We start from the raw sequence: 21,380 nt of genomic DNA on the forward strand, positions 1-21,380 counted from the left end.
GTTTGTAGCCGGAGCATCAAGAGAGAGGGTGTACTACTGCAGCAGTGTTTAATGCAGGCCTGGTACTGGTCCCCCTTTCCAATCTGCTGCTACAGGAACACACCTAAAGCACTCGCAAGGTCCTTCCTCTTTCTCTGAACAACATTCTGTTAACCGTTCATACAGATGTGATTGTACTGTGGTGTGTGTATATATATATATTTTTTAAGTGAACAATGTTTTGTAGTCTCTGTTAATGAAGTGCTTATGCTGATCATGTACCAGGTAGCACTTCTGATATATATTTTTAACATTTTCTTGTTTTTAGTAACGAAGAGACTTATCAGCGACAGCATCAGTATTCATTGATGGTATAACACTAATGAGGTATGTGAAGAAATGTGACAACTTATCTGTGATTTAAACGCTGTTTGGGATCAAACCAAAGACACGGGGGGAGCTTCTATTGGCTGAAGTGTTTCCCGCTGAATGTACTCAGACCCCCTTATTCCACGTTGTGTTAAAGCCTGAAATATATCTAATACATTTTGAATGCTTTCACCCGTCTACACACAAAACAAAAGTGAAAAAACAGAAATAGCTAATTTTACAGAAATATTCAACCCCCTGAGCCAATACATGTTAGAATCACCCTTGGAAGCGATTACAGCTGTGAGTCTTTCCTGGGTAAGTTTTTTACAAATTCTTTAAGCTCTGTCAAGTTCGTTGTTCATCATTGCTAGACAGTCTTGCGATGAATTTTAATGCTGATTTAAGTCCAAACTAACTCAGCCATTCAGGAACATTCACTGTCGTCTTGGTAAGCAACTGTAGTGTATATTTGGCCTTGTGTTTTAGGTTATTGTCCTGCTGAAAGGTGAATGTGTCTCCCAGAAAGTAGACGGAACCAGGTTTTCCTCTAGGATTTTGTCTGTGTTTAGCTATATCCTCTTTCTTTTTATCCTAAAAAAACTGCCTAGTCGTTGCCAATGACAAACATACCCATAACATGATGCAGCCACCACCATACTTGAAAATATGAAGCGTGGTACTTAGTGATGTTGTTTGCTCCAAACATAACGCTTTGTTTTCAGGACAAAGTTAATTTCTTTGCCGCAGTTTTGCTTTAGTGCCTTATTCTTGCAAACAGGATGCATGTTTTGGAATATTTTTTTATTCTGTACAGGCTTCCTTTTCACGCTGTAATTTAGGTTAGTATTGTAGAGTAACAACAATGTTGTTGATCCCATCCTCAGTTTTCTATCATAGTGAAATCCCTGAATGGTTTCCTTCCTCACCGGTAACTAAGCTAGGAAGGACACCTGTATCTTTGCAGTGACTTGTGTATTGATACACCATCCAAAGTGTAATTAATAACTTCAACTTGCTCAAAGGTTCCCTTCTTTACGAGACATTGGAAAACCTCCCTGGTATGTGTGGTTTCGACTTGTTTGAAATTCACTGCTCGACTGAGGGACCTTGCATGTGTGGGGTAGTCATTAAAAAAAATCTAACACAATTATTGCACACAGAGTCCATGCAACTTATGACATGTTAAGCAAATTTGTACTCCTGAACTTATTTAGGCTTTCCCCTAACAAAGGGGTTGAATACTTATTGACTCAAGAGATTTCCGCTTTTCATGTTTTGTAGAAATTTTCAAAAACATAATTCAATATTATGAGGGTCTTGTGCGTAGACCAGTGACACAATCTCAATCTCATTCATTTTAAATTCAGGCTGTAACACAAACAAAATGTGTAAATAGTCAAAGGGGTGTGAATGCATTGTATCCATCTTTCGTTATGAATCCTAAGGCCTAATTAGACTTTTGTTTTGAAGAAAAAATAAGTGAAATAATAAAAAATGGAACCTTTTTTTTTTGGTTTTCACAAGTTTCCCCCAATAGTGGAAACAAGTATTTAAGAATCTCTTTGAATGTGTGCTCTCCTTTTTTAACTTGCTATGTGTGTATATATGTTGTTGTCATTGACAACCGTACTGTAGCCCTTTGTCATATGTATTGATTTAGTTTGTTTGGGATAGTCACTGACTTGCGAACACATTGCAGCATTGTAGCAAATGACACTTAGGTCTTAACTATCAGTAGGAATATGTATAATCATATGCTGTTCAGCGAGTTGAACCTGGAGATCTGTTGTTCTGGAGTACAGGCTAACAAAACAATGCTCATATGAAGTGCTAATTGACTGTGTTGTCTGTTTTTTCTTTTCTTGATCTGTTAAGACTGCTGGGACCTTGTTTAGTGTTAAAGCTACAGGTGACATAGACCCTGTCTGCCTTAGAGGATAAAGCTACAGGTGACATAGACCCTGTCTGCCTTAGAGGATAAAGCTACAGGTGACATAGACCCTGTCTGCCTTAGAGGATAAAGCTACAGGTGACATAGACCCTGTCTGCCTCAGAGGATAAAGCTACAGGTGACATAGACCCTGTCTGCCTCAGAGGATAAAGCTACAGGTGACATAGACCCTGTCTGCCATAGAGGATAAAGCTACAGGTGACATAGACCCTGTCTGCCTTATAGGATAAAGCTACAGTCATGTCTTTAGCTGTATGCCTGTTCTTTCTATTGAAGACCCTACTAGGGTTATGTGCAATGACAATGTTTTGTAAATGTGTTATATTTAACCTTTTTAAAGTTGTAGAATGACAAGCTTGTATTTTTCTCAATATTTATAAATACTACAGTACTACCCTTGAGCAGGTTCATACATGCAATGGTTAATAATAATAATAATAATAATAATAATATATGCCATTGGCACACAGGGATCAGGGCGTGTAATGATAAAGCACCTCTTGAGTAGGACTGCTGGATCTCGGATCCAAGTCTCGCTGGTCCATGTAATATTCATTGTACTCTAAAACTGATCCTAGATCAGTAATCCTACTCTGAAACGCTGTAAGAATACAGGCCCTTGTGTTGGAAGTGTCAAATGTTGTCGTAGGTCTTACTTTCTACGGTTTTGTACATTAACTCCCAAGCTGTGGTAATAAAATACATATTGGATAACAGAAGGATCTAAATGCTACATGACTTAAGGCCATTTTAATCTTAATAAAAATAAAGTTAAATTGCATTAGACAACAAAATTATGGCACAATAAATATTAACCAATGGGTTCCATAGGCAACTCCCAGCTGTTGTTTTAAGTATGTACAGTAGGGCAAAAAAAAGTATTTAGTCAGCCACCAATTGTGCAAGTTCTCCCACTTAAAGATGAGAGGCTTTGTTATTTTGGTCCCAGCTCTCTGTAGGTCATTCACTAGGTCCCCCCGTGTGGTTCTGGGATTTTTGCTCACCGTTCTTGTGATCATTTTGACCCCACGGGGTGAGATCTTGCGTGGATCCCCAGATCGAGGGTGATTATCAGTGGTCTTGTATGTCTTCCATTTCCTAATAATTGCTCCCACAGTTGATTTCTTCAAACCAAGCTGCTTACCTATTGCAGATTCGGTCTACAATTTTGTTTCTGGTGTCCTTTGACAGCTCTTTGGTCTTGGCCATAGTGGAGTTTGGAGTGTGACTGTTTGAAGTTGTGGACAGATGTCTTTTATACTGATAACAAGTTCAAACAGGTGCCATTAATACAGGTAACGAGTGGAGGACAGAGGAGCCTCTTGAAGTTACAGGTCTGAGAGCCAGAAATCTTGCTTGTTTGTAGTTAACCAAATACTTATTTTCCACCATAATTTGCAAATAAATTAATTAAAAATCCTACAGTGATTTTCTTTTCTCATTTTGTCTCTATGATGAAAAGAGACCAGACCACATCTCTTTAAGTGGGAGAACTTGCACAATTGGTGGCTGACTAAATACTTATTTGCCCAACTGTATGATAGGTAAAGATCTTTAATTCTGTAACATTGGTTTTATAATTACCAGACAATGGAAGAGTTGATGCTGAAAGTGCATTTAATTTGAACATGAACTGATTCTAATAAGTTGTACCTCTAAATTTAGACTCACTTTCCCTTTATGAATGCATGGCTTGTATTACCAAATCAACGAGAGAGTCTGTTTCAGGACTAAGAAGAGGTGGAAGTAGTCAGATATCGGTAGATTCCGTGTCACCGCGTAGGAGAACAGTTGTGTTCTTCCTCTCATTCAAAAATTGGGTTAAGGTAAAATAACATCACTTTTTAAAATAGAACAGAATTTAATTTACGTACACAGTTGTAATGCTAAAAGTATAGAAACAAACCTAACATTGAAACGGTCTTAAATCATGAAGAAGAAAAGCCATCTTTAAAACAGAACCAAAATCCCTTTTCGTTCTAGTATTAAATGCAATAAAAAAATTACAAAACCAAAAACATTTATCGCTGTGTCTAAGTCGACTCTAAATGTAAAAATATGCATAGAAAAAGGTCTATGTAGGGTGACATAATACAGTGGTAAATGCCTACTCTGAAACTACTCATTCTGTTGGCTAACGTTGCCCTTTTGTGTCATTTGCTTAGCCAATGGTTTCCGAGGTACTGTGCAGTAGGGCAGAGCCATGCCCATATAAGGCTTTACGGTGCTAAATTAATCAAATCTTATTGGTAGATCTTGAAGGAGGCCACTATATCTACACATACAAGTTTTTTTTTTTTTTGCAGCAACTCAACCAGTCGGAACACTGAGCTTGTTGTTTGTCACAGTGTGATCTTGAGTGAAACTGGTATCAATCGCCAATCCTGTTAAAATGTCTCGATGCGATGCAGCATAAAAGGCTTGTTAGAAAACAGGTACAGGCAGAAGTAGATGCATACCGAACCTGAAATAAATCATCCATACTCCACAGGTTTACGTTGGTTTTGTTAATCTCAATATCCAGTTACTAGCGTGTTAAAAAATATTTTTGAGAAGGAACAAAAAAAAAAAAGCATTGGAAACACTGAAGAGAGTCGTTAGAGCCATTGCTGGTAGTTTCATTTGGCTGAAAAGATAATCAACTACCACACCACCGATCAAGCTGCCATCCTTTGGATGGGAATTTACCCCCCCTGGGGACTGCATAGGCTTGGCGTAACACAGCGACGTGATTGAGAAAGACGAGCACGAGTGTGTTTGTGGCGGGAAGACGAGTGAGACATTCACTGTTTGGAGGGGAAAGGAGCAGCTCCAAAAGGATCCAACTCCACGAGCTGAGACGGCTGCTGCTGCTGTCCAACCACCAGTTCTGTGAAGGGCACCGCCCCAAAGTCATCCATGATGTTCCCAACCCCCAGCGCCCCGTGGAGGGAGCTGGTCTGAGGCCTGCCATTGGCCGAAACTATGTCTGTCTTGCCGTCCATTAGACCTTGGCCCTGGTTTAGTCGGCTGCCATCTTGAGGCCCGAAAGGTTTGGCACCAAATGGGTCCAAGATGGCGTCGACCTCACTAGGAAGGCTAGGTAGGGAAGACCCTTTGTCTTTGTCGGTCATCGTTACGCTGCCGACGCTGATGTTCTCCTTGGAGTCTGAGGTGCTGAGGAACTCGTTGGAGCTCTGGGAGTCCCTCCTGCCGACCCTCTTGTGCCGGCGGACGCGCTCGGGGGTTCGGAAGCTGGGCTTGTTGTTCTTGCGGCCGCCGGTAGGCGTACCGTGGTGGCGCTTGCCGTTGCCGCCGCCGTCGGTGCTGCCAGAGAGCTTCCTCTGCCGCGAAGACAGCGTTTGGAGGCTGCGCTGCTTTAGCCTCTGCTGCTGGGGACTGGTCAAATCGTCGAAGGCTGGATGGAAGATGTCCTCGGCGCTCCTGGAGGTGGTTGGTGGCGGGGCCGTGGGGCCGGGCTGGAAGGGGGAGAAGCCGAACGGGTCGATAATCTCAGGGGACACCGGCGGGTTCTGACCCATAGAGATATCGCTGCTTCCAGTCTTGCCAGATTTCGAGAGGTTTCGGCTGAACGGAGCTTTTGTAAAGACATCAAACTCCTCCGTGGCTTGGCTTGCCACGGCCTCCTGGCTCACCTGCCTGAAGGGAGCCGCGGAGAAGATGTCTGCTCTTTCTGTGGGGGACGCCACAGGGGGAAAGAAAGGCACCGCGCAAAACACATCGGCACCAAATATGTCCTTGATTCCACCACCACTAGGGGGAGCTCTAACAGCAGCCACACCGGGCGACTCAGAAGGTGTGATCATGATCAGCGTGGCCTCCGACTCCCCGCTCTGACCTCCCTCATGGGAGACAGTAGCTGCAGCAGCCACTGCCCCTCCTTTACCCCCTGGGAGCCTCTTTGAGCGTCCTCCCTTAGCTTTCCTGGGCTCGTAGTCCGAGTCGGAGCTGTGTTTGTCGTAATCCTCCTCGTCCTCAGAGTCCATTAACAGAGGCCTCTGGCCCAGCGTCTCCATTTCCTCCACATTTTCCAGTTCGTTGAAGAATTCTCCATGCTCTTGCTCGCTGTTCAGCCCTTCGTCCTCCTCCGGCTCGTCTTCCTCCTCGCTGCTCTTAGGGGAAGGAGGGTCCGACTCGAAGTCGCTGTCAGATTCGCTGCCCGGTGGTTTGCGGGTTGTCTGTGAGCCGCTGTCAGAGTGGTTTCTCCTCCTGCTTGGTTTGTGCTCCTTGGCAGGAGGTTGCTGTAGCTGTTCCTCAAGGGCTGGCTGGCCCACAGGGACAGGAGCAGCGGCTGGGATACTGAGCTCTTCAATCGGCTGATCTGTCATCACACTAGAACCTGTGGGATTGAAGCAGACAAGAGAATGTTACAAAAGACGGGAGAACTTGAAGATGTCAATTATATAATTACCGGTAGCCTTTACACCCAAAGCTATATGTGACCACACACACACACACACACACACACACACACACACACACACACACACACACACACACATTGTATTGTCTATATTTTCTTTAACATTTACTTTGGTGCATGGAATTAAGATCAATTTAGAAAATATTGCAATGTTAATACTAGCTGCAGCCAATGTCCTTGTTTGTGTAATTGTACATCATTGCCATTCCCAGAAAATTGCACTTCATAACACCGAAAGAAGATAAAAGTACAAAATCCTAAAACCTACTTTCAAGTTTAACAGATTTTCTGATTAAAATAATATGAGAATGTCAAAGAAGCCTATGTTCCAAAAAGAGAGAGATACAAAAGAACCACAACTTAATACAACAAGGGTTTAAGATGACAATAGATTACGCAGAGTAGATAAGGGATGGGGAGTGGGAGGGGACATTTTTAAGACTTGAAACATGATTATTGCTTTTTTTTTGTTCTAAATCGAGTAACGATGCTTCTTTATTACGTAGCTTTTGCGAGCTGGAAGGGCTCATAGGAGCAGGAGCCTCTCTCTGTAGAGAGAGACAGCTTGTTGTACGAAATACACCCCCTGGACAGGAAGCTGGACAACGCTTCTTTAAAGCTTGTAAATTCTAATATCACTAGGATGTAGTATTAGTCAAATCTGGATTAACCCGACTGCTCTATCTGGGATTCTTCTGAGGTAACCTTGACGATCTCAGAATGATTTGAGAAAGCAAATCCCAACAGTTTGTTCCATTGTACTGGAGCAGAAGGCACAGCAGAGGAGAATTATAGAAACTCATATGGTGCAGAAGCTGCTCTTTCTTTCTCAGAGGCCTAACTTGACCCCACTAACAACAGAAGGCTTAGGCGCAGCAGGAGAACAAACAAGATGTCTTATAAGTCTTTAAGACCCTACAAAAAAAAAAGTTTCATATTTTTTAACTCCGTAATTAAATGGAGCAATTTAAGAATTCTCTTTTTCGAAATTTCAACCCGTTGCCATCTTTGAATGCCCTAATAGAAACCAAGTGTCTTTTTGAGAAAGACTAGGAGGTAACTGAATAGCATTTGTTCACTATGAATAAGTTAGTTGCGATAGTACGCCCGAACATAGCCCCCCCCCCGCTGTGCAGACAGAAATGGAAATCTGTTAATATCTGAAAATCTCCAAACTGGCAGGACATGACAGATAGAGGATTAACCTAAACCATTGTTCTACAGTAATAAACAAAGCCAACGATAAAGGAGGAGGAGGGCGGGTGGAAACAAGAGAGAGAAACTCATTTTCAGAGAGCTTAAAACGTGAATGATTTATAAATGTATTTAATAAATGATTAACTGTTAATATCCTAATTATAACTTAACAGTATGTAACTATTTTTTTTAAAGTTAACTTGATTCTAAAGTATTACGAAACAACTCTTCTCGCAGGCTTTGTGTTCATGAGTGTTTGCGAAGCGAGGAAACCTTCTGAATCTGTTGGGACAAACCTGTCTCTATGACAACATGTCCTAATCTAACCTCCCACCTCAGTGGAACATCTTTTAATCAAAACATTTTCATTTTTAAAGAAAGATTGCAACCTGGAGAGAAACACATTTATTTTCTGATGTTCGTTCTTTTTTTTAAACAGACATGCGGACGACACGGCCAAACACAGACCTTGTTAAACGTGGCGTTAACAACAATGTACATGAAGGATGTAAGCTTGTCAGGGACAGCAAAGGGTCGAGCTCCACTTAATATGGGACTGGGTCTAATTCAAACGGCAGAAAGACGTGTTCTATAATGCTTGCATGTGTTATCCTCTAGGATTTGTATTTTAACTTTAACCCCCCCCAAAAAATGAATCAAATCAAATGAGTCTGGCAGTGGGCTGAGGATGGGGAACTCAGGACCATTCTGGTACCGTCAGGACATGGCCGCCCACCGGATTACCCAGAATTCTCTTCTGGCTGGCATGGGATGGCATCTGCTCCATCCTCTGCTCACGATCTTACACCACCACCACGCATGAGGATGGCATCTGCTCCTTCCTCTATCTAATGTAATGTCCTGCATGTTTAAGGTAATATCCTGTAATGTAATATAAGGTGTAATGTCCTGTAAGGTAATGTCCTATAAGATGTAATGTAATGTCCTATAATTACATTTACATTACATTTAAGTCATTTAGCAGACGCTCTTATCCAGAGCAACTTACAAATTGGTGCATTCACCTTATGACATCCAGTGGAACAGTCACTTTACAATAGTGCATCTAAATCTTAAAGGGGGGGGGGGGGTGAGAGGGATTACTTATCCTATCCTAGGTATTCCTTAAAGAGGTGGGGTTTCAGGTGTCCTGTAATGTCCTATAATGTAATGTCCTGTATGTGTAATGTCCTTAAGTTGTAATATAATGTCCTATATAATGTGTAATGTCCTGTATGTTTAATGTCCTATAATGTGTAATGTAATGTCCTGTAATGTGCTGTATGTGTCCTGTCCTGTATGTGTGATGTAATGTCCTGTCCTGTATGTGTGATGTAATGTCCTGTCCTGTATGTGTGATGTAATGTCATGTCCTGTATGTGTGATGTAATGTCATGTCCTGTAATGTGTCATATCCTGTCCTGTGTGTGTGATGTAATGTCCTGTCCTGTAATGTCCTATGTGTCATGTCCTGTATGTGTCATGTAATGTCCTGTAAGTGTCATGTCCTGTAATGTGTGATGTAATGTCCTGTCCTGTAATGTGTGATGTAATGTCCTGTCCTGTAATGTGTCATATCCTGTCCTGTGTGTGTGATGTAATGTCCTGTCCTGTAATGTGTAATGTAATGTCCTGTATGTGTGATGTAATGTCCTGTATGTGTCATATCCTGTAAGTGTTATGTCCTGTAATGTGTGATGTAATGTCCTGTCCTGTAATGTGTAATGTAATGTCCTGTAATGTGTGATGTAATGTCCTGTCCTGTAATGTGTAATGTAATGTCCTGTAATGTGTGATGTAATGTCCTGTAATGTGTAATGTAATGTCCTGTATGTGTGATGTAATGTCCTGTCCTGTATGTGTCATATCCTGTAATGTCCTGTAATGTGTGATGTAATGTCCTGTCCTGTAATGTGTAATGTAATGTCCTGTATGTGTGATGTAATGTCCTGTCCTGTATGTGTCATATCCTGTAATGTCCTGTAAGTGTTATATCCTGTAATGTGTGATGTAATGTCCTGTCCTGTAATGTGTGATGTAATGTCCTGTCCTGTAATGTGTAATGTAATGTCCTGTATGTGTGATGTAATGTCCTGTCCTGTAATGTGTCATATCCTGTCCTGTGTGTGTGATGTAATGTCCTGTCCTGTAATGTGTAATGTAATGTCCTGTATGTGTGATGTAATGTCCTGTATGTGTCATATCCTGTAAGTGTTATGTCCTGTAATGTGTGATGTAATGTCCTGTCCTGTAATGTGTAATGTAATGTCCTGTAATGTGTGATGTAATGTCCTGTCCTGTAATGTGTAATGTAATGTCCTGTAATGTGTGATGTAATGTCCTGTAATGTGTAATGTAATGTCCTGTATGTGTGATGTAATGTCCTGTCCTGTATGTGTCATGTAATGTCCTGTAATGTGTGATGTAATGTCCTGTCCTGTAATGTGTAATGTAATGTCCTGTATGTGTGATGTAATGTCCTGTCCTGTATGTGTCATATCCTGTAATGTCCTGTAAGTGTTATATCCTGTAATGTGTGATGTAATGTCCTGTCCTGTAATGTGTGATGTAATGTCCTGTCCTGTAATGTGTAATGTAATGTCCTGTATGTGTGATGTGTCCTGTCCCTGTAATGTCCTGTAAGTGTTATGTCCTGTCCTGTATGTGTCATATCCTGTAATGTCCTGTCCTGTAAGTGTTATGTCCTGTAATGTCCTGTAATGTGTGATGTAATGTCCTGTCCTGTATGTGTCATATCCTGTAATGTCCTGTAATGTAATGTCCTGTCCTGTAATGTGTAATGTAATGTCCTGTATGTGTGATGTAATGTCCTGTCCTGTATGTGTCATATCCTGTAATGTCCTGTAAGTGTTATGCCCTGTAATGTGTGATGTAATGTCCTGTCCTGTAATGTGTAATGTAATGTCCTGTATGTGTGATGTAATGTCCTGTCCTGTATGTGTCATATCCTGTAATGTCCTGTAAGTGTTATGTCCTGTCCTGTATGTGTCATATCCTGTAATGTCCTGTCCTGTAAGTGTTATGTCCTGTAATGTGTGATGTAATGTCCTGTAATGTGTAATGTAATGTCCTGTATGTGTGATGTAATGTCCTGTCCTGTAATGTGTCATATCCTGTAATGTCCTGTAAGTGTTATGTCCTGTAATGTGTAATGTAATGTCCTGTATGTGTGATGTAATGTCCTGTCCTGTATGTGTCATATCCTGTAATGTCCTGTAAGTGTTATGTCCTGTAATGTGTGATGTAATGTCCTGTCCTGTAATGTGTCATATCCTGTCCTGTAATGTGTCATATCCTGTCCTGTAATGTGTCATGTCCTGTCCTGTAATGTTTATAACTGCTGACTGCTGCTACCTAGAACAAATCTCTCTTGCAAAACAAAAGATTTGAACTCAAATGAGTCTCACCACCACCACTAAGATGTACTCAACCAGCGACTAGATTCTTCCTAGGATCTCCCAGGGGACCCTGCTGTGCTACGTAATGAAAACACTTATGTCACCGTATATTCTCGCAGAATGAGATGAAGGACTTAAGCAGTTTTCACTTAATAATACATAGGGGTTAAAATGTCTTGTTACTGGGGTTTATAAAGCATCTCAGATTTCTGATCTAGGATCAGTTTAGCCTTTTAGATCTGAATGAAGAGACTGCTAGGACACAGGTAAGCGCTTCAACCTTGATCGTAAACGTCGATCCAGAGCATCCCAAACATGCTCAATGGATGATAGGTCTGGTGAGTAATGCAGGCCATGAAAGAACTGGGACATTTTCAGATTCCAGGAATTGTGTACAGATCCTTGCGACATGGGGCTGTACATTATCATGCTGAAACATGAGGTGATGGAGGTGGATGAATGGCACAGCAACAATGGGCCTCAGGATCTCATCACAGTATCTCTGTGCATTCAAATTTCCATTGATTTAAATGCAATTGTGTTAGTTATCTGTAGCTTATACCTGCCCATACCATAACCCCACCACCACCATGGGGCACTCTATTCACAACGTTAACACTTGCCCACACGAAGCCATATACATGATCTGCGGTTATGCAGCCGGTTGGACGTATTGCCAAATTCTTTCATTCAATTATTTGGCAACAGCTCTGGTGGACATTCCTGCAGTCAGCATGCCAATTGCACACTCCCTCAAAGCTTGAGACATCTGTGACAAAACTGCACATTTTAGAGCGGCCTTTAAAATTGTCCCCAGCACAAGGCGCACCTGTGTAATGATCATGCTATGCCACACCTGTCAGGTGGATGGATTATCTTGGCAAAGGAGAAATGCTCAGTAACAGAGATGTAAACAAATTTGTGCACAAAATGAGAGAAATTCGCTTTTTTTTGTGTGTGCATATGGAAAATGTCTGGCATCTTTTATTTCAGCTCATGAAACATGGGACACATTGCGACTGACTTTTGCCCAAACGGAACGAGAGAACCCCCCACCTCCCTACAGTATTACAAATCAGACGTCACAGTCCTTTACATTCTCAATCATTGCTATAATACATCTCACTCACCTAACGATATCTATGACGTAATTAAATTGAATATTCTATTTTTTATTCACCTTTATTTTAGCAGGGAAATGCCATTGAGACCAACGCCTCTTTCAAGGGAGCATTACATGTACACAAAGCATACAAAATGTACAACATTTACATTTAATACTATTGTTATAGGATTTAGAGGACGAGGGAAGGCCACTGGCATTAATTAACCAACTGAAAATGGTAATTTATCGCATTTTATCAATGGCAACTTGAATGCACAGACATACCGTGACGAGAAGCTAAAAATGTCCCAATTCTTCCATGGCCTGCATACTCAGACACCTATTGAGCAGGTTTGGGTCGACGTGTACGACAGCGTGTTCCAGTTCCCGCCAATATCCAGCAAATTCGCACAGCCATTGAAGAGGAGTGGGTCAACATTCCACAGCCCACAACCATCAGCCTAATCAACTCTATGAGAAGGAGATTGTGTCGCGCTGCGTGACGCAAATGAGTCACACCTGAACTGGTTTTCTAATACCTTCAACAACAACAAAAAGTATCTGACCAATCAATCCCTAGATCAGGGTTTAATAAATGTATTTTTCATTGACTGATTTCCTGATATGAGCTGTAAGTCAGGAAAATATTTTTGATTGTTACACGTGGCATTATATATTTTTGTTCAGTATATAAAATGTATTTTGCACAACTAACTAGAGCCCTTTATATATTTGTTTTGGGATCCACTTCGTAAACGTAATTAGCCTAAATGACACGCGAGTGGAGAAAAGACAATCTTATTTCAAGCATTTTCCATCCATGTTTCCTTGATGAACTTTGACCTTTTTTCCCAAAAGAAGGTGAGAGAGAGGATGTGAGCACATCTAATTGAGATAAGGCCTGGGCGGTAGAGAGGTCTATTAGAATGTAATTATGTGGGAAGGTGTACTGGAATTACTGGAAAAAAATAAGAAAAAAAGAGTCACATTTAAAAAGTATATTATATCAAATATAATTAGCCAACAAAAATAAATCCACAAATCTAGTTGGAACTGAGGTGAATTTAGATGAATAGGCCAAATCATAGAAAAGACAAGTTGTATGGACAGAAACTAAATGCCTTAAGCATGTTACCGTCAGGGGTGCATATTTCACTGGAATGTGATTCAAAAAGAGGCAGAGGTGTGCTTTAGGACCACAAGGATGCCTCCGAGCTGCAGGAAGGCTGTTTGGAGTGTTTATCAGACCGGATACATAAAAATAAAAATAATGCCCCCCACTTCTAAAACCAAAGTTGCGTCCCTGGTTAGTCATGTATTAAACATATTAGTCAAGCAGACATGGGGCGGCAGGGTAGCCTAGTGGTTAGAGCGTTGGACTAGTAACCGAAAGGTTGCAAGTTCATATCCCCAAGCTGATATGGTACAAATCTGTCGTTCTGCCCCTGAACAGGCAGTTAACCCACTGTTCCTAGGCCGTCATTGAAAATAAGAATTTGTTCCTAACTGACTTGCCTAGTTAAATAAAGGTAATATAAATAATTTTAAAAAATCAGCAAACACAGTTTGATCTCAATGAGGATTGTGTCAGGATATTTTCACTTGGACTTTGCAATCAGATTGGATTTTTAAAGAGAGACATAACCGCCATTCTACAACTGATTAAACATCAAAGCAGGGATTTACCCAGTACATGTTCTGAGGTTGAGAGACAGTGAGCTGCTTATGGTTTAATATTCACCTGTTTACCTTTTCAAAAAAAAGCACAGTCCGGTTTATATAACATGTTGGTTAAGGACTCCCCAAACCCAAAGCACAATACTGTATGTACAGTCCAGTTTATAATAAATGTTGGTTAAGGACTCCCCAAAGCACAATACTGTATGTACAGTCCAGTTTATAATAAATGTTGGTTAAGGACTCCCCAAAGCACAATACTGTATGTACAGTCCAGTTTATAATAAATGTTGGTTAAGGACTCCCCAAAGCACAATACTGTATGTACAGTCCAGTTTATAATAAATGTTGGTTAAGGACTCCCAAAGCACAATACTGTATGTACAGTCCAGTTTATAATAAATGTTGGTTAAGGACTCCCCAAAGCACAATACTGTATGTACAGTCCAGTTTATAATAAATGTTGGTTAAGGACTCCCCAAAGCACAATACTGTATGTACAGTCCAGTTTATAATAAATGTTGGTTAAGGACTCCCCAAAGCACAATACTGTATGTACAGAGCCTTTGGAAAGTATTCAGACTCCTGGACTTTTTCCACATTTTGTTAGTTTTATTCTAAAATGTATTAAATAAATACAAATACTCAGCAATCTACACACAATAACCTTTTTCTGCTTTGTCATAATGTGGTAAGAAGTTTTTGCAAATGGATAACAAATTTAAAAAACTGAAATACCTTATTTACATAAGTATTCAGACCCTTTGCTATGATACTTGAAATTGAGCTCAGGTGCATCCTGTTTCCATTGATCATCCTTGAGATGTTTCTACAACTTGATTGGACATGATTTGGATAGGAACACACCTGTCTATATAAGGTCCCAAAGTTGACAGGGCATGTCAGAGCGAAAACCAAGCCATGAGGTCGAAGGAATTGTCAGTAGAGCCCCGAGACAGGATTGTGTCGAGGCACAGATCTGGGGAAGAGTACCAAAACATTTCTGCAGCATTGAAGGTCCCCAAGAACACAGTGGCCTCCATCATTCTCAAATGGAAGAAGTCTGGAACCACCAAGACTCTCCCTAGAGCTGGGTGCCCGGGCCAAACTGATCAATCAGGGGAGAAAGGCCTTGGTCAGGGAGGTGACCAAGAACCCGATGATCACTCTGACAGAGCTCCAGAGTTCCTCTGTGGAGATGGGAGAACATTCCAGAAGGAAGCCAATCCTGAGTAAAAAGGCACATGACAGACCGCTTGGAGTTTGCCAAAAGGCACCTAGACTCTCAGACCATGAGAAACAAGATTCTCTGGTCTGATGAAACTAAGATTGAACTCTTTGGTCGAATGCCAAGCGTCACATCTGGAGGAAACCTGGCACCATCCCTAAGGTGAAGCATGGTGGTGGCAACATCATGCTGTGGGGATGTTTTTCAGCGGCAGGGACTGGGAGACTAGTGAGGATCAAGGGAAAGATGAACAGAGTAAAGTATAGAGAGATCCTTGATGAAAACCTGCTCCAGAGCGCTCAGCACCTCAGACTGGGGCGAAGGTTCACCTTCCAACAGGACAACGACCCTAAGCACACAGCCAAGACAACGCAGGAGTGGCTTCGGGACGAGTCCTTGAGTGGCCCAGCCAGAGCCCGGACTTGAACCCGATCTAACATCTCTGTAGAGACCTGAAAATAGCTGTGCAGCGACACTCCCCATCCAACCTGACAGAGCTTGAGAGGATCTGCAGAGAGGAATGGGAGAAACTCCCCAAATACAGGTGTGCCATGCTTCTGGCGTTAAACCCAAAGAGACTCGAGGCTGTAATCACTGCCAAAGGTGCTTCTAACAAAATATTGAGTGAAGGGTCTGAATACTTACGTAAATGTGATCGTTTTTTTATTTTAATTTTATAAATTAGCAAAAGATTCTAAAAACCTTTTTTTGCTTTGTCATTATGGGGTATTGTGATGTCATTATGGGGTATTGTGATGTCATTATGGGGTATTGTGATGTCATTATGGGGTATTGTGATGTCATTATGGGGTATTGTGATGTCATTATTGGGTATTGTGATGTCATTATGGGGTATTGTGATGTCATTATGGGGTATTGTGATGTCATTATGGGGTATTGTGATGTCATTATGGGGTATTGTGATGTCATTATGGGGTATAGTCTGTAGATTGATGGAAAATAACAATTCAATACTTTTTTAAAATCCGGCTGTCACGTAACAAAATGTGGACAAAGTCCAGGGGTCTGAATACTTTCCAGAAGGCACCGGCATAACATATTGGTTAAGGATTCTCAATACCCAAAACATAAAGTGTTGCTTCAATTTATTATCAGAACAAATGTCTGTCGCTTTTTTGTTGTTTTTTTGTTAGTCATTCAGGAGGTGCAGAGACCCACAAAGACAGCCATGTTAATCTGAGAAACATCTTGGTGTAATGGTGGGCAGATAATACCACTCAGAAACCTATAAACACCTCATCGTTTGGCATCTATCTACTCATTGTAAAAGCCATCAATAAAACAAACCCCCAAAAAATGTATATTGCTTTTGAATAATGTTTTTATTTATCACCATGAAGCATTTGTGTATATATATATTTTTTTAAAAATCAAAAAAACATTCACAGTATGGAACAAGATCATTTACATAGTTTGTCTGTTGGAAAAACAGATATTTTTAATATTTTTTATTTTTATATACAACTTATGCATCTTAACGCAGTATACTTTCCTTTCCCAGGAGAGGCAGCACAACAAACAACCTGCTTAACCAACGTTTCACAGGAACAAAAAGTTGTTATGAACATCTGTATGTTGACGACGATGTTCTAAAGCAACCAAATATAAAAACGATGAAGGTTTGAGGCTGTCTTCACCACAGTAACAAAGGGCTAGGAAGTAAAAACCAATGGCCCAAAATCAAAGAATTAACATTTGTAAATAAGAACAAAATATATCAATGTCAACAACACAACATATTCAATACTGCTTTTGAACACTGCTGGGAGGTCTTAAAACCATCCAAACCTTTCACTACCATTTCCTGTTCGTCTTGAACTTGATCATCAGAGTAATTAATGGCTCAAGTCATTCTTGTAATTAAATGGCTTTTTTTTCTTCTTTCTAAATGTACAAAATAACAGATCAAACAAGTATGGCTGTTGAATCAGAAATCTGTCCACCAATACACTATTTGAACAAGATGTTTCTGAGTATGACTGTCTTGCATTAAAACATGGAAACAAAATAACAGAAGTTAAATAATAATTAGTTTATCAAAATAGTCAAGAGTACAGAGCTCTTAAATTGACAATGAAATGCAACAGAATGACTGGGGTATTGAGGAATCCAGCAATTCCCTTCTCCCCTTGTTAATGGTTAAACTTACCTTTGGAAAATAAATACAAATATATGGAGGTGTTATCAAGGCATGAAAGCAGCTTATTACTGTATAGGCAAGTGTGCATAACTGAAGCCTGCAGCTGTCAGACCTAGAAGTGGAGACTCCAGGCCTGCAGCTGTCAGACCTAGAAGTGGAGACTCCAGGCCTGTGGCTATCAGACCTAGAAGTGGAGACTCCAGGCCTGCAGCTGTCAGACCTAGAAGTGGAGACTCCAGGCCTGTGGCTATCAGACCTAGAAGTGGAGACTCCAGGCCTGCAGCTGTCAGACCTAGAAGTGGAGACTCCAGGCCTGTGGCTATCAGACCTAGAAGTGGAGACTCCAGGCCTGCAGCTGTCAGACCTAGAAGTGGAGACTCCAGGCCTGTGGCTATCAGACCTAGAAGTGGAGACTCCAGGCCTGCAGCTGTCAGACCTAGAAGTGGAGACTCCAGGCCTGTGGCTATCAGACCTAGAAGTGGAGACTCCAGGCCTGCAGCTGTCAGACCTAGAAGTGGAGACTCCAGGCCTGTGGCTATCAGACCTAGAAGTGGAGACTCCAGGCCTGCAGCTGTCAGACCTAGAAGTGGAGACTCCAGGCCTGCAGCTGTCAGACCTAGAAGTGGAGACTCCAGGCCTGCAGCTGTCAGACCTAGAAGTGGAGACTCCAGGCCTGCAGCTGTCAGACCTAGAAGTGGAGACTCCAGGCCTGCAGCTGTCAGACCTAGAAGTGGAGACTCCAGGCCTGCAGCTGTCAGACCTAGAAGTGGAGACTCCACGGCTGCTGCTATCAGACCCAGAAGTGGAGACTCCACGGCTGCTGCTATCAGACCCAGAAGTGGAGACTCCAGGCCTGCTGCTATCAGACCTAGAAGTGGAGACTCCACGCCTGCAGCTGTCAGACCTAGAAGTGGAGACTCCAGGCCTGCAGCTGTCAGACCTAGAAGTGGCAGCAGGACCAGATGTAGGGTTGTATGCTATACTACATCACCACCCAAATATAGGTGCAGCTTCATGCGCATCTTTAATGAGAGCACGTTGAAATGGTCAGTAGATACAAACAAACTCCAGAGATGAATTGGTTGGAACATTTTGTCATAAGTCCCTTCAGACTTTGGACAGACTAGACAACCAAAGAAAATATGAATGACCTTGACAACATTGTCTATGGCACAAATACATACACAAAATGAAGGCTGTTTGTACATTTGTCACCAAATGTTGTCATTCCAGCCTTTTGGGATGACTTCAACCGTATGTTGGGGATCCATTTCTAGAATTACGGTCCCTTCTGAGTGTCCCATAACCTAATCAGTGGTCAAGTACTTTCACGCAGCTGTTTTCGGTTTTTGGTTGTTCCTTAGCTCAGATATACCTTGAACTACAATGTTGTACTAAGGTAGTGAGACATGGGATACATATTTCCATTTCGATATAAAGGCAGAACGTCTGACTTATAGTCAGACTTCAGTTTGCTCTAAGTTACTATAAAAATCACTTAATTGAAGTCATTCTGGGATTTCATTGTCATACTCTAACATGTTTTAATATATGGGCACCGCTGAGTGTTGTATCACAACAACAACAAAAAAGCTAATTTAGCTACCATTTAAAAAAAGAAGAAGAAGAATGGTGACATTCTTACGATAATTCTTAAGATACATTTTAGTTATACAATTCTTGTAATAATGAATCGTTTTGGGGTGTGGGCGGCAGCTAGAATAGTTGTCTGTAGTAAAGTGCACAGTACAACCCAAAAGGGACATGACATTTTGGAAAATCTCTTAACAGGAACTAAACTTATTACGCCCCAAGGTGGGGCTTTTGAGATTTAAGGATATTTATAAATATATCAATATGCTTGTTTCAAATGGACTCCAAGCAAAATCAAAAAATATATATATTTTACGGCTAAATGACCAAGCATTCTTTGACTGCTGGTTTGTGACTAAATTATGAAATCATTACTGCACCATCATATACAGTGGGGTCTGAAATTGACACATAAAGTAAATTGACACATATAGTAATGTAAAATAAGTCAATACTGAGCTATATTGGAGAATTACATTTATTTTATACTCGTACGATTTTAGTATATTTTTGCCAAAAATCTGTTTTCCTCAATTGCTCAGAGAAAAAAATAAAAAATTCTCCACGAGTAATACTTTTTTTCGTCTCAAAAAGCTAGGGGTTAAAATGATTGATGGATGTGCCCTCCAATTAAATCCACACGTTCTCAAATGGGTTTCAAGTCCGGAGCGTGAGATGGCCATAGCAAACTGTTGATTTGTGTGGCCAATTAACAACTTATGTGTGGATTTTGATGTTGTTTTCTTGGGGTCATTGTATTTCTGGAAAATCCACTTATGGCCAAGTTTCAGCCTCCTGGCAGAATTAGATTAAAATAATATTATTTATTCATTTTATAGTCATTAAATTCTCATCTTTATCGAGGTTATCAATCATTTGTAAATAGGCCGTCATTGTAAATATGAATTTGTTCTTAACTGACTTGCCTCGTTAAATAAAATAAAAGTTTAGATTGTTTAATTTATTCTAATTTGGGACCCCACTATACATCCTACTGTTCATTAACGAGATGTGCTGTTTGGTTCTCTGAAGTCTAACCTGGTCAACCTATTCCCATTTGAGCATTGAGATTGAGACCATTTACACCAAAAGACTGCAATTACTCACCAGGGTCTGTATTTCAAAGTAGGAATGCTGATCTAGGATCAGTGTAGCCTTTCAGATCATAATGAATAATGGGGGGGTAGTAGTACAGTGAGTGTGGTTGGGGGTTTAAGGGGGGGGGGGGTGAACAGTGAGTGTGGTTGGGGGTTTAAGGGGGGGTGTGAACAGTGAGTGTGGTTGGGGGTTTAAGGGTGGGGTAGTATAGTGAGTGTGGTTGGGGGTGTAAGGGTGGGGTAGTATAGTGAGTGGGTTGGGGGTTTAAGGGGGGGTGAACAGTGAGTGTGGTTGGGGGTGTAAGGGTGGTGTAGTATAGTGAGTGGGTTGGGGGTTTAAGGGTGGGGTAGTATAGTGAGTGTGGTTGGGGGTGTAAGGGTGGGGTAGTATAGTGAGTGTGGTTGGGGGTGTAAGGGTAGGGTAGTATAGTGAGTGGGTTGGGGGTTTAAGGGTGGGGTAGTATAGTGAGTGTGGTTGGGGGTTTAAGGGTGGGGTAGTATAGTGAGTGTGGTTGGGGGTGTAAGGGTGGGGTAGTATAGTGAGTGGGTTGGGGGTTTAAGGGTGGGGTAGTATAGTGAGTGGGTTGGAGGTTTAAGGGTGGGGTAGCATAGTGAGTGGGTTGGGGGTTTAAGGGTGGGGTAGTATAGTGAGTGGGTTGGGGGTTTAAGGGTGGGGTAGTATAGTGAGTGGGTTGGGGGTTTAAGGGGGGGAAGAATAGTGAGTAGGTTGGGGGTTTAAGAGTTGAGTTTGGCAGGGGAGAAATGAAGACAGGAGAGTTCCAAACTGAAGTGTTGGGTCCTGTTGGGGCGCGGCGAGACGGGGTTGGGGGAGGGGCCTCCATTAAGACTTGCCTGCGCTAGCCAGGAAGGGGGCGGAGCCAAATAGGTATTCAGGGAGGAGGGGCTTGGTGGTTGCGGCGGAGGTGATTGGCTGCAGCGGTCGGTCTGCCTCCATGCTAGTGGTTCTCTCCACGGGTTTACCTGCTCGGACAGATAGGGGATCGTTAAGACACAGGAAATTCCAATTCATTTTTTTTTTTTTACTAGCCATCAAATTAACATGAGACATAAATAATTGTCTTTGGAATCAGGAGTGCATTTAGTGAAATATAAGAACGTTTGCAGATAGAAAAGTAACAAACCGAGACAGAATATTAAACATATTAATATATTGACAA

General features: G+C 41.5%; 1 protein-coding gene and 1 long non-coding RNA gene across 4 annotated transcripts in view; one reads left to right on the top strand and one right to left on the bottom strand.

Annotated features, from left to right (window-relative positions):
* Positions 1-966: 966 nt before the first annotated feature.
* Positions 967-2,696, top strand: LOC124036657. Its single transcript, XR_006838940.1, has 2 exons — positions 967-2,260; positions 2,301-2,696. It is a non-coding gene; the product is annotated as an uncharacterized LOC124036657 (long non-coding RNA).
* A 1,205-nt stretch (positions 2,697-3,901) lies between these two features.
* The window catches only part of LOC124036658 (BMP-2-inducible protein kinase-like), a 97,717-nt gene continuing 80,238 nt past the window's right edge, over positions 3,902-21,380 (bottom strand). For all 3 annotated transcript variants that reach the window (XM_046351479.1, XM_046351480.1, XM_046351481.1), the window contains 2 exons: positions 21,055-21,183; positions 3,902-6,641 (listed from right to left, as the gene is read on the bottom strand). In XM_046351479.1, coding sequence (XP_046207435.1) covers positions 5,086-6,641; positions 21,055-21,183 — 1,685 coding nt within the window. In that variant the 3' untranslated portion in view covers positions 3,902-5,085. The remainder of the gene's footprint in view (positions 6,642-21,054; positions 21,184-21,380) is intronic.

The sequence above is a fragment of the Oncorhynchus gorbuscha genome, linkage group LG05 (genome assembly GCF_021184085.1).
Source record: "Oncorhynchus gorbuscha isolate QuinsamMale2020 ecotype Even-year linkage group LG05, OgorEven_v1.0, whole genome shotgun sequence".
NCBI lineage: Eukaryota > Metazoa > Chordata > Actinopteri > Salmoniformes > Salmonidae > Oncorhynchus > Oncorhynchus gorbuscha.